Genomic DNA, 14,189 nt, shown 5'->3' on the forward strand with positions numbered 1-14,189 from the left:
GTGGTAAGAAACAGTTTTATAATACTCCAAATTAATTCTTCAGATTACAAAGTTCACTAACAATGTCCTTTTCACATCATCAGTCCCTATCCCTTCAGATATTTTATTCCAAGAGAAAGCCCACTGAACCTACCAAAACCCAATTATTTCTAACACTGCCATGAAAAGAACTGTGTCATCAAAAGTTGAATATAAAAATCAGCTTCTTGCTTTCTGGCCAAGAACTAGTTTAAGAGCATCAAGGCAAAAAAAAAAAAGTAACCCTTTTACTTGATTGAAAGAGAATATGGTATCTTTTACTACACTGAGGTATAGCAAAAGTTGAAGGTTGCTGCAGAGGAGAGAAAGGATTCAAACGTAGCAAAACAACTGGACTTTAATGTATAGAAGGATTAAAGGTAAACTTTTAAAAATTAACTGTAAATATGACAGTATTTTATTTAATTATAAATTGAATATAGTGAATATTTGAAAATTTAGCTGTCATAGTTAGTAGAGACACTTACTACAAGTAAAAAGCCTAAAAACTGCTTATGGTTTAGAATGAATTCAAAACATTCCATGTACATGAAGGTTATACTGAGATCCTCACACTATTGACATCAGTGACAATTTTTTGTTGCAGGACATAATTCACAAACCTAAGTGATGACGGGAGGCCTACACAATTTTTCAGATCATCATTATGGGCCAGCAACATTTTAGCTAAGAAACCAACAGACATTTTATTTCAAATTTTTAAGTTATGTATTTAACACCATCTCCTTTATATTTGCCCCCCGCCTAGTTTTTTAAAATGAGTTTTAAAATCGCAATTTGATTTCTGCATAAAAGACACCACCATATTTACTTGCAGTAGGTATAAGCTACCATTATTCCATGAACACTTGGGGAATTGCTTAGATTCACTGAAAGGTGTGCGGGGGGGGGATAGCAGACCACGTGGTACACTTCGCAAGCATGTTTTAGCAGTATCTAGCATGCTCTGAATATTTTCATGTTTGTCCTCAAGCAACACAGGAAGCTTTCACTCATTCTTCAGAAATCTAAGTACCAGAAAAGCAAAATCCCAAACCAATATTCAGTAAGTTTGCTTTGAATACAAACTACAATCACAGTTTACAGGGTAATGTTAAACATTCTTAGACACTCAAACATTTTTAGCCATTTCAAAACTGAGCTTGAAATCTTGGCTCTGCTGAAGTTAACAGCAACTCCTCATATCTTCATTAGAGCCAAGATGGAAGCTTTAAATTGTCTAGCAAACTTGACTGCATCTCCAGTGTTTCAGTTCAAATGTTACATTTTTGCAGAACGGAGTATGAACTAAACCAGACAATGCTACAAATTCAGAGGACAGAAAAGGGAAAGATGTAATGGATGAGTGAACCTGCTGCAAGTTTTACCTTTCTTTGACAGCTTGGAGAGAGACGAGAGGAGATGGGGAACGAAATGACAAAGGAATACTGAATGGGAGAAAAGTCTCATTCCGGTCAGCCTCAACCGTCACAGATGCATGAGATACATTGTCTAACAAATGGAATTGAAATAAAGAGTCATGAAACAGTGACCTGGCAAAAATGGAACAGTGAAACAAACTGCAAGTCACCAGTTCATTAACGGATAACCTGCATGGGATATTTTCATAGCTAATATTCAAGAACATGGGGAGCCAGAAAAGTGCTATTTGGTTTCAAGGACCATGTTACTACTGACTTTGAACATGGTAGGTCTTTTGGGTCTATAACAAGGCAAATGGTGATCAATAACTGTATGAAAACTATCTTCTAGAATTAGACTTACAGTCCATTTAGGAGACAAAAATCTTGATTTAATCCACTGATAGTTACTTAAACATCTAGGAAAATGAGGTATTGTGGCATACATCAATTCACATTGCATGATTTCCTAAAACCTAAATCACATGTCAACATACAGAGATGCCTAAGCCATGGTTAAGGTATGAATGACCCTTTTATTTGAATGGACTTCAAAATATACTTGAACCCATAGCTCTTTGGCTTTTGATAAGAATCATTGGAAATACAGAATTACTGACTATTTCCTTTTCACTCTTATAACCCTAATAGTATCTACAATGTGTTTTGATTAATCATTTCCTGGCACACACACACACACTGTAACTTTAAGTGATGTAAATAAGAAAAAAAGGATCCTTTTAAGTAAGGATGACACTGCATTTTGCAACAGTCGGCACTATCTGCACTGCTGAAAGGAAAAGATGCCATGCTGCTACAGAAATTGTAACATCAGAATCCACAATCTCTCTAGATAATGCCTAAAGGTCACAACTGATTTTAAGATTGCTTGTAAATAAGGATGCCTTTGTTCATTATGCAGATAGAAACCTAAGAACTTACGACATCTTACGTAAATGTGAGCAGGGAAACATTAAGTCCATTTCTCTTAAATACCAAATTAAGTACACATGCTTCAAGAAGCATCTAGAACTCCTCTACTTTGAGATAATCAGAAAATTTGTTATCTCTCATTGAACAGAAAAAACTTTTTTATCTTCTGACATGCAAAAATTACATCCTTTCATTTTAGAGTTTTAATGTTGGAAATGATACACTTTCTTCCAAGTTTTCTCACCTGTTGTTTTTATGGTGATGTAAGTAAAGAGGCAACTGCAAACCTAAGTGCTACAAACAGCACGTAGCTTTGTCAGCAGGTTAATTGTACTGACAAGTAGGGGGGTAACTACTAATTCCAATAGTCTGCCTCCCTATTGTAGTTTTCCCCACCAAAGCACCCAAGTTCTCTCTATCCTCAACTGGCATCTACTCTCTGCAAAAGCTAAAGTGCAGCTTTTTTATTGGAAAGCCTCTCTACCATATCTGGAACTAAGACAGCTCCTCATCATCCCGGGCTTCTGCATCCCCTCCCAATCCCAACTAGAGCAGAGAACAAGACCCATTATTGTGTCACTCTGGCTTTTGTCCACTGACAGATACTTGTTGGGAAATAAAAAAAGCTCCCTGGATGTTCTAAATGTTAGCTAATAACAATTCTACTATCCTTACACTAATATATACACATTTAAGAAGTGATCCCCCCTACAAATGAAATCCCGTAAGAAAGTTAAGAACACTTATTGTAAGCTTACTGTTTTCCCTGAAGAAATATAAAGCCAAAGCCAAGATTAAGAAAGTCTTTCCTAGAACTAATATTACTGGAAGATTAGCATCAGCAAACAAATCTAATTTGAAGCTCAATTAACACTGGCATAGTCAGCTGAGAGAATCTTAGCATCAAAGCTGAACTGCACAGAGAGGAGGGGCACAGAAATTTGAGTGTAGTCCTAGCTTGGTAAAAGCCCTCTGGAACTTTTGTTTTGTTTCTCTGGGTTCTGGTTGTTAAGTTTGGATTTCTGTGGAGTCAGCATTTTACCCCAATGTTTCAAGGATTTTGACTGGACAGTGGGGTGACTGTGTTCCCATTGATCAAATTAGAGGATTTAATCATGGATAACTTGATAGTGGAAAATAAGAGTACAGTGCCAATCCAATTGAATTCTTGTAGAATAAACAAAAATTGCATCTGAGTAACATATTTTCATTAAGAAATATTACCAAGTTCTACTTGCTCATCTTCCTGGTGTGCAGGAAATTCTTTAAGTCTCTCATCTTCTGAGAACGTTTGACTGTGGAGAGAACATGAATCTTCATCTGACTGACTGCCTCTTCGACTGATAACACGATATATTCCAGAGTCTAAGACACTGAAGCTTTCCTGCCAGACAAGGGAGAAGAGTCAGATGTTGTGCAAGTTTTACTTCCTTGTTAAACCTCCTGCATTGAACTCAAACCACCATACTCACACAAATAACCTCACAGCACTTCATAATTCACTGTCTGCAGGAGCCTTACATAACAGCATATTTTTGACACATCCTGAATGGAAAAGTACACACATGCCAATAAGCGTGCAGTCCAATGACTTTATAAAGATATATATGCTGCAATTGCTTTTAGGAAAGCAGCCTGTAGACAACTTGTGTACTTAGTACAAGACAAAAACCATCTCTGCCTTTAGTCCTGCATCCAAGACTGTCACTTCACCCGCTTTGTACCTGCGTGCGCATAAGTCCGTATTCTTTTCGGTGGTTAACCATACCCAGCTAGCACAATTACAGACCCTGAAAAGCTCTTTAGTTCTAGGACACATGCACATTCTTTTGCTCATGGTTGGTCTACATAGTTTACTTTGCCATCTGCTAATGAAAAAAAAAACAACTTTATCTACCACATCAAGATGGAATTTATATTACTTTGTTTTTTAAACTTTACTTTTTAAACATTGTTAGAGTGAAAGCAGCAACTGATATTGTAATAAGTATGAAATAGTTCCCCTTTCTTGAAAAGCTGCTAGGAAGCCAAGACAAAAGGAAGCAGCTGTACATGTAAAAGAATATTACAAATATGCTTTAATTTTTTTCCGTACAGCTTTCTGCTTATGCTTCATAGAGTGAGACAATGTTTTAAACAGAACTAGGATAGTACTGAGCATTCAGACATTCAGTTTTCACCACATAAAACTACAGTTAAAATCAAGATGACCTTTACTGAAGCATGTTAAGACACTAAACTCAGCTGTGGAGAAAGTTGTCTTCATATCAATCTTTGTCCATATCTCAACCATTAGCCACAAAATAATATGGAGAAAAGACAGAGGTCTAAGAGCTTAGAGAATGCAAGTAGTAGTATTTCATACTCCTCTACTCCACCTAATTTAGAAGGTAGCTTTATCAGCTACAGTAGACACGGTAAAAATGAAAGACTTACCTTCAAATTGAGCAGTGAGGTGATTTTAAGGTATCAAGATAAAACCTGCAGGTAACATTTTTGGCACTACCAATAAAACTTACATGAGACGAAATACTGCTCCTTCTACTGCTGCATGCAGAATCTAGAGGTTCCAACTTTGAAATTAGTTCTTCCAGCTGCGTAATGAGATCTTGTTGGGTTGAGGCATCCAGTTGAGACTTCAAGTGCTCCAGCTTGTCTAGAGGCAAATTTTTTCTTGCCTAAAAGCACACAGTGAAACAGAAACATTATTACTTCTAATGCACATGTGAAAAGCAAAAGGTACAATATATGCAGGCTAGTTTCCATCTTAAAAGTATAATTTTAGACTTCTTAAAAAGTCCAAGAATATGAATCTCAGAAGCCTATGGAACTTAATGGAAGAGGGGGACAGGAAACAGAGTGAAGTTGCATTGCTCATTTACAAAATTTTACAAAAAATTTACTTACCCTGCAAGAAATGATTGAATTTTGGAAGAGACAACAGACCCTGGCAGCAAGTGTCCAGAACCCTCTTCTTATCAGACGCTCTATGCAGCGGTCTACCAGCAGAAGGGAGAGGTGCACAACTTTTCCATTTGTATGCAGGCAGAACAACTCACTTTTGTAAACTGCAATATCCTGAATATCTGCAAAACCAAATGCACAGAAATATCTAAAGGACTGAAATCGTTAGTCAACATTCCTTTCTGTTCCTGAAGGAAGGTGAAAACATATTTCCCATCTGACTGCAAACACATGCAAAAGCCCAATACACTGTAGCCCAAGTGGCATGGGGAAAACAAACACCAAAGAGTGCTAAGCTAGCATCTAACAACTATAAAGCATCAAAACTTTCCAGAATTGCACTTCTAGAAAGCATTCCAAAAGTACACTAAAGTGACTGAAAAGTTTAATTTTCCTCTGAAGGGGGATGAAAAACTATAGACTGATGAAGATGAGAAATACATTATTAGCTTTGAAACAGAAGGAAAACAATTGCGATTAAAAAACTTTGACCTTTCAAAAGTTTTCAAATGAAATAGTTATGCTAGATGCAAACATTACATGACAAAGGCATTGTAAACTTAACACCAGAAGTGGGAAGGAGAGAAGGGGAATGAAAAGACTGACTAACAATGATTAACTGTTCTAGGACTATGCCTAAAACCATACACACAAAATCATTTATTTGGCGGATGAGTGAGGCCTCATAAGTACATCCCCCGGTTCCAATTTAGACAGGTGTTAGAAAAAACAGATTTTAAGCTTTCAGCTGCCCCATTATCCTTCACAGGACACCTGACAATAAACCTGAGTAAAGAGAAATGAGGAAAGGATACTGCAGGTTTTACCTCACTAATACTGCAGGTTGTTACCTCTCACTACTTGATTACTGTATTTTACGATTCAATCTACACCACGTATTGTTTCTCAAGGACATTTTCAGAAGTATGGAGGGAGGGGTTGGCTGGAGGAGGTGGGGAGAGGGTTAATATTCAAGGATATACCTGGCAAATGACATGGAAAAAACAGTTTTCTGCAATCTATCTGCAGAAATTGAGCTTGAAAAGGCTCTATGTCAGGCAAGGACTTCAGAAGTGACAAATATAACAGACAATATTACAAAGCAAAAATTCTTAGTTTACCTTTTACTTCACTCCAGAGTAAGACTTGGACATTTTGAGGAAGAAAAATATAAATGCCTCTTTCTGTCCAGGTCATCACGCAGTGCTCACTGCAAGCAAAGCAGACATTAATGGTGCAACAGATAATTGTGGTAGTCAGTGTAAAATATGCAGGGATGGCATTGGCTTAAGTATAGCAAGTGAGAAGTGAGTTCTTTAACACAATACTTGGAAAATTCTCATGCAAAAAGATGAAGTTAATTAATATAAATTAGGAGAATATGCAACTCATTTTTAAGTCTACTTTATCAACAGAAAGCTGTGCTGACAAATACTCACGTCAAATACAGTAGCTTGGGGAAAGATAAAGATTGTGGAGAGCAGCTGGAACTAGTATAATGAGGATCCACCCTGGAAAGTAAAATTAGTATCTGTTACAAGTGTAACTACAACAGCATCACTTCCTTAATATAATATTCTTAACCCTGGAAATACAAGGCTGGCTTAAATAAACATAGTCTTATGACAGTAGCATTCATTGCGGTAGTCGCACAGACATACCTGCAGAACCAAGGCTTTGGCACTTTTGATAACTCAGACACTGGTTTCCATTATTAGAGGAGAACATATTAAGATGACAGCTAGAATTAATGCTTGACTGCACTAGGAGGTTATTTAATCTTCTCAGTATTAAGGCAGTTCTTTTCAGTTAATCTAGAAGTCCCAAGCAAGTTTATCACTGATAACACTCATGCTTCTACCTGAGAGTAACAACAGGGAGAGGCGGTAATGAGAGCAGCTGCTTGAACTGATGTGTACTTTGCACTTCCCCATCAAAGTTCACCTCCCACATCCTTGAACCAGGTCGAGCACAATATATTAATGGCTGCTGATTCCCACTGTTTTTTCCAACAGGGAAGAAACATGCTCCGAATTCTCCATCTCTCTCTTTGTTACCAATTTTCCAGAACTTCTCTCTGGGGGAAAAAACATAATTGATAAGGCAGCATTAATAAAGGCTCCAATTAATTTTATGTTGTTCTTGAATACTAAATCCTAGTTGCTGAATTGGTTTTGGTGCTTAAAAAGAAATCTGTAATGAATATTATAAAGCCTGCATAAAGTTTATAAAAGACAGGGTGCAGAAATTTAAGTTTAAGTGAATGCTCAGATCATGAAGGTGGGTTTTTTTCTGCAGAACCAGTTGGTCAACCTGGTGATGGGAAGGTGATGGTGCAAATGATCACAGAAGTTACTTCCAATCACTTGAAAGGCAAGATGGTGATTATGAATGGTTAGCAAGTATTTACGAAGGGGAAATCATGTTTATTGCCCTCCACAACAGAATGACTGGCTTGATAGATGAGAGGAGAGCAGTGAATGTACTTTATCTTGACTTCAGTAAGGCTTCTGACACTGTCCCTCCTAACATCTTCACAGACAAACTGAGGAAGTGTGGGCTAGATAAACAGACATGGCGAAACGCAAAGTCCTGCACTGGGAGAGGAGTAACCCCAGGCACCAGGACAGGCCAACCATCTGGAAAGCAGCTTTGTAGAGAAGGGCCTGGGGGTCCTGGTGAACAAGCAGCTGAACATGAGTCAGCAATGCACCCTTTTGGCAAAGAAAGCCAAAGCCTCCTAGGCTGCATGAAGAAGTGTTGCCAGCAGGTCAAAAGGGAGGTGATCCTTCCCCTCTTCTTGGCACTGGTGAGACATATCTGGAGTGCTGGGTCCAGTTCCAAGCTCCCCAGGACAAGAGACATGGACATACTGGAGAAAGTCCAGTGATGGGCCACAAAGATGATGAAGGGATTGCAGCACCTGTCTTATAAGAAGAGGCTGAGACAGCTGAGCTGGTCAGCCTGGAACAGACAAGGCTCAGGGGTGGAACTCATCTGATCCCATGTGTATAAATATCTGATGAGGGAGTAAAGAAGACAGAGCCAGACTACTCTCAGTGATGCCCAGTGAAAGGACAAGAGGCAGTGGGCAAAAATGGAAATACAGGAAAATCCATTTCAACATAAGAAAAAGCTCTGTTATTGTGAGGGTGGTGAACCACTGGAAAAGGTTGCCCAGAGTGCTTGTGGAGTCTTCATCCCTGGAGAAGCTCAAAACCTAACTGGACAGAGTCCTGCACAATCTGTTCTACCCAAGTCAGCTTTAAGCAGGAAAATTGCACTAGATGATCTCCAGAGGTCATGTCAGAAACTCTGTGTGACACGTAAAGTCCAATACTTTACAAGTAACACATAACTTGCCTCTCGGTATCACACAAATAAGTGCGTGTAAGTGAAGATATGAGCAGTCTTCCATCCAAATAATCAAGCTGAACAACCCGAGAATCTACAGTGGTTATAATCTGAACAGGAAACATCACAAAAGTAGCAGCAGCCTACAGATAAAAAGAAAGAAAACATACAGGGCCTCAGTTCAAAGTGAAGACTACTTCATTAAGTTTAAAAAAAAAAAAATCACAAAATTCAGAAAAGACTTATGTATGCTACAAATACACAGTGTAAGACAGAGCAGTTCCTTACTTCTCTCTCCCTTACAAAACAAGGCTTCAATGCTTAGAGGCATAAAAGTATAAATCCTCCTTTTCCCAAAAGCATTACTGAAGGTTTAAGAAAAACAAAATTTATACCCCTATAGCATCCTACCATTTCTTTATAAAGAGTGTGGGTTTTGTAACATTAAGAGGGGTTTTTATTCTTGCTCTTGTAAGCTTTGTGCTTTTATCAATTCTCTCCCACTGGTACTTTTAGCCAACAAACAGTTTTATGGAGACAGACCTGAGGGATTATTTGATACAAAAACCCCTTCCATTGGATTTGGGTGGTTTACATAAATTCACTTTCTCTATTACCCTGCAGCAAATTACCCAAATACTATTATACAAGTGTCTCAGTTTGCATGGGTGGCAGAACAAAGTCAGACTTCTTATGAATAAGAAATGACTGGGAACTGCATGCAAATTTTCTAGCAGACGGTCACCATTTTTAACAGCTTAAAGCTGTTGTCTTTGTTATGAACATGTCGATTCCCTACTTCAAACAAAGTGCATTACATGAGAGATTCAACAGTCCAATTCCTTTAACAGGCATGAGCAGACATATTCCACGGGCCTTACCTTTTTCTCCTCTCATTTTCCCCTCTCTTTCCCAAGTTGAATTTTTTTTCTCTTTCTTTAAATGTGATAGTCTTGCTACTTTTAAGTCAATTTTCCATCAAAATCTTTCATAAGGGCTAGAAAGGACCTGGAAAAACACACCTACTTCCAGGTTGTGCTCCTTCTTACAGATTAAAAGGAGAGGGAAAGAACCTAGTGACAGTAAAACTTAAAGAACACTCAAGGGCTAGAGATCAGGTTGGTATCATTAGTTTGTATGCCCTTTGCACAAAATGTAACGGAAGTAAGATTGACGTCCACCTACCATTTATTTTAACTAATCCACATCTTTAAGAATAAGAGTATCCAGGCAGAGCCAAGGAAAATCAGAGTCTGGGATTGCCCCTTCTCACACTGACAGCTGACCTGAGGACTAAAACACACAGCTGAACCTGTAACTGCAGTCTAAGGAATCCAACAGGCTCAGAAACACCAAGACCCTGGGCTTGGATACTTGTAAATTCCAAGAAGCAGCAGCTCAGCCAGGTTTTAATTCTGTACATTTAAAAGCATTTTTATGTTGCACTACTAAAATAGCTAAAAGACAGGGTGAGGGAAGTTCATGGGTCAGGATTTATACTGTTGTCTCAAGAGATTGGTTCTTCATCCTAACAGTCAAAGCTACCAGAACTTCATCAGCTGACAAGTTTCCACCATTCTCCTTTACTAAATTAAACAAAAAGATTCCACATATCACCCCCAGGAAACCTATTCATCTCAAAGGAAGTACAAGACATTTTACCTTCCCTTGTTTTGGTGTGTTAATCTTGATGGCTGATACTTTTCCCACATGATCTCCTGCAAAAACACGAAGGGCAGCTGTATCCCAACATAGAGCTGTGACTTTTCTGCCCTTATGCTCAGAGGAAACATAAATCCGTTCTGGCTTCCCACGACGTTCCTGATTCAGTTCCCAGACTACTACAAGACCTTGGCTACAAAAATTAAAAAACGAAAAATATAAATTGAGAATAAGTCTAACATGTTATCATTGATAAAGGTGCATTATTCCAAAGAAACAGAAAATCTAAGCAAAGTAGTACATCTCAGAGCTGGTTGTGTTTGAGATTGCATGTCAAAAAGTGTCACATTCTTAATTCTGAAGAATAGTGTCCATCCTTGCACTACAATGCATCAGTAGCTTTGGAAGGCTACTCTCACATTTACTGGAATTGCCAGTGAGGATGCAGAAAAAAGCAGCATTTAAATGGATTTTAAACAATGTAAGTGGTATTAAATACCAATCTCACTCTGCCAAGTCAATGAAGATACTTCTTTTGATGCTGAAAGATCTCAGGGAGACATTTATCATCATAACTTCACATGCATTAGCTCTCCCATAGATTTTATGTTGCAGAAATAATACTTAACAATAATAATAATACTTCCCTATTCCAGGGAAAATTTATTCCATAAAAAATTTTTAAATTAAAAAAAAAAAAAATTCCAGAAAAAACTGTCTGTGCAGGGAAGTGTTCTGTAGGGGCCTCTATCAGTTAATTCCCTGCCTCCCTCAAAGTTCTCAGCAGACGTCCAAATCTGAAACTTGGAAGCTATTTTAAAATTTTTATCTGGAATTCAGGCTTGCAAGTACATCACTCACCTGGTGGCAACAGCAACATAGTCTTCATCATGTAAACAACAGGCAACCCGGGAAATGGCACCTTCCTGAAAGCAAGTATGGGAGTAAGTGCAAGTGAAAGTTGTTCTTGTATTGCCTTTACCACTCCACAACTTCTATCTCTAAGATATAAAACAGATTCACGTCAGCAGCTGCAACTACTTTGTTGTGATGTGGGGTTTTTTTGGTTTATTTTGTTGTTCAGGTTTTGTTTGCAAACACTGAGTCCACCCTAAAAAGATGCAGCTGACAACAACGTGACAGCATCACGAGAAACAACTGTAGTTCATTCTCTGATTTGGAAAACACAGAAATCAGTCTCCTGTCCTTGCACCTATGAAGTTGTTTTGCCAGAACTAAGTGAGATGCTCCCAATCTTAAAAAACGTCTGCATTCATGTTACAGTGGGAGCAGCAGTGGCTCTCAGGATTAAACATCTGGCTGTAGAAGCAGCAATCCCTGTTCCATGACCTCCTTCAGCAAAAGCAAGGCAGCCTATCTTTTCTTTGCTTATCCAGGTAGTTTATAGCTTGGACATCCAAACATTGGTAGTTATCTACACGTGAGTTGCTCTGGTTTCACATTCAAAGTTTTCTTCTAACTCTTAAGTATTCAGGTGACTTTGTTGCTGCCGTTAAAAAAATTCGAAAAACAAATGTCTGACCCTGTCAAGTAACTTATTTCAAACCTCATGAAATCTGTTACACCGCACACTCTGGGGATACATTCCAGTACCACAACCTTTTTTAAATAGAGCAGTCCAAAATTTCACCTTATTTGGACAATTCATCAAGTTGAAAATGCCTGTTGACTCTTAATAAAAACTAATTTTAAAAAATGTCTCTTTCCCAGTCCCATTTTCCCTGGCAATTTTTGTATAGAATTCTTTACCCTTACCTTATGAGTGAGAAAGAGTCTTTGCTTCCAACCATCTTTCTGTATAAGGTTCAGTCCTCCTCCTGAACTGCCTAGAGCTAGCCATCTCTTCGACACAGCTATACATGTGCACTGAAGGAATAAAAGTCATAACGGCTGTAAGTACTAACAACTGTATCTATTTCTTGCATTATTATGTTATTTTTTTAAAGGCGTCATTGTTTGCCAGCTGTGTGTACCACTCCTGAGACACTGGCAGCACAGTCGTCAAAGATATTGGAGCAGCATTCCCTGTGATTGAAGCAAACCATAGAAGACACCAACCATGTAAGGTTGTATAATTTACCCCACAGCTGCATTAAGAAAACACACACAGAGTAACGGGATCCTTTGTCTTCACTACCTCTTCTTCCCAAAGTGTTCCCCCCACATAAGCTAGTATGCACACACTCAAAAAGAACAAGAGGAATCCTGTGGGTTAATCAGATAATAAACCAAATAAGGTTATTGTTACTTGAATTAAAACAAACCCAAACACCACAAACTCACCTTCAGACGACTAGAGTCCAGCCTGAGCACAGAAAGTAATGGATCCAAACATTCAAACTCTGCCAACACATGGTTGTAAGAGTCTGGAATTATTGGCACAGAGGCCATTGATGTACAAGACTAGCCCCACTCATTCACGGGTGCATTACAGCTTCAGCTTTTAGCTGTACCTGACAAAAATAAAGCAAGTTCTTGATTATTTCACTTTTTAGTACTACATCTGTTTTTCTGTGTTTAAAGAAACACAGAACGTCTTGCCATGCAAACAGCATCAGGTTTCAGTTTGCCAAAAAGGCCCAAGGGCTGCAAAATTAGACCCCTGCTTCACTTATAAGAAGTTTTTGTTGAAGTTTGTTTCAGAAAACTTAACCTATCAGATACTAACCTTGGAAATATATAAACTGTAGCTATAAGACATATTTACACCCACCTGTGAAACAAGTTCTATCTACCTTTGGAAAAAGCCTTCTGTTATGGCAAAATGTACTTCCTCCCACAACATGCACCCTTGATTTTAAACTAATTTTCTCAAGGAAAACATTTAGCATTGGCATTTTATACCTACATCACCTTCTCTCCCTAAACTAAATTTAAGGATTATTATCTTCAACTGATACCAAATTTAGAATTACCTGCATTTATGCATTTTTAATACAAGTACACACAAACATGTATGAACTATCCTTTCCACAGTACCTCCTTTCCAGCCTATTAGATAACACAAAGTGATAACCAAGAATTAAAGTTATCAAAACTGCAACCTCATATAGTTTTCCTAAACAGCACATACATTAAAAGAATCTCTTGTTGAGGGATTTTTAAAATTTAGACCTCTACTTTGCTTAAAAAAACCCAAACTTGTTACACTTCATACTCAACCCTTTGAATTTCTAAATAATGTTTAGTATGCAATCCCATAAATTAAATAACTCCCTCCCAGAAATACTATCATGTGAAGCCTTACACTTCCTTACAAGAAACGGGAACACTTACTCTCACCAGGCACTAGGAAAAGGGAAGATAAGACATTTCGCCAGAGACTGAAAATTATTTCTTCAGAAGCCTCAAAAACTCTTAAAAATCTTAAATTACGGTATTTGAGAACAACCCCACTTCAGCAATAAAGACTAGAACGTCTCCGACGACTAAAAAAAAGGACTGTTTTGTTCCGGATTAGAGTAGTCGGCCCAGGAAGACAGCCTGATGCCCGTTTTACACACTCTGTCGTAAGGAAGGTCGCAGACAACCTCGACCAAACAGAGCCAGCCTGAGATTTTAAATCCTTCCTTGGAACTCTGTGCTCGGAAACCAGCAACCGCCTCGGCGTCTGACCTACCCCCAAACAGACGCTGTCCGCTTGCCAGCCTCCAGCTGGAGGCAAGATCTGCAAACCCGTCTTACTTCCTCTCAGGTACGCGGAGTAAACCCTAGTGCCCCAAAAGCCCGGAAAAGCCCCCAGCTCCTTCAGAAACGGCTCTCCGCGGAACGCGGGCGGGCGGGGGACCCTGCTGGCCCAGACGCGCCCCGCAGACC

General features: G+C 38.6%; 1 protein-coding gene across 1 annotated transcript in view; it reads right to left on the reverse strand.

The window, feature by feature from the left end:
• HPS5 (Hermansky-Pudlak syndrome 5) overlaps window positions 1-12,764 on the reverse strand; it is a 20,081-nt gene extending 7,317 nt beyond the window's left edge. The window contains exons 1-12 of the mRNA XM_010294764.1: window positions 12,657-12,764; window positions 12,129-12,239; window positions 11,214-11,278; window positions 10,353-10,545; window positions 8,696-8,833; window positions 7,198-7,409; window positions 6,776-6,847; window positions 6,458-6,546; window positions 5,280-5,458; window positions 4,892-5,050; window positions 3,597-3,756; window positions 1,407-1,530 (exon numbers count right to left, since the gene is read on the reverse strand). Coding sequence (XP_010293066.1) covers window positions 1,407-1,530; window positions 3,597-3,756; window positions 4,892-5,050; window positions 5,280-5,458; window positions 6,458-6,546; window positions 6,776-6,847; window positions 7,198-7,409; window positions 8,696-8,833; window positions 10,353-10,545; window positions 11,214-11,278; window positions 12,129-12,239; window positions 12,657-12,764 — 1,610 coding nt within the window. The remainder of the gene's footprint in view (window positions 1-1,406; window positions 1,531-3,596; window positions 3,757-4,891; window positions 5,051-5,279; window positions 5,459-6,457; window positions 6,547-6,775; window positions 6,848-7,197; window positions 7,410-8,695; window positions 8,834-10,352; window positions 10,546-11,213; window positions 11,279-12,128; window positions 12,240-12,656) is intronic.
• Between the last annotated feature and the right edge of the window lie 1,425 nt (window positions 12,765-14,189).

This window comes from Phaethon lepturus, unplaced genomic scaffold, assembly GCF_000687285.1.
Source record: "Phaethon lepturus isolate BGI_N335 unplaced genomic scaffold, ASM68728v1 scaffold8009, whole genome shotgun sequence".
Lineage (NCBI taxonomy): Eukaryota > Metazoa > Chordata > Aves > Phaethontiformes > Phaethontidae > Phaethon > Phaethon lepturus.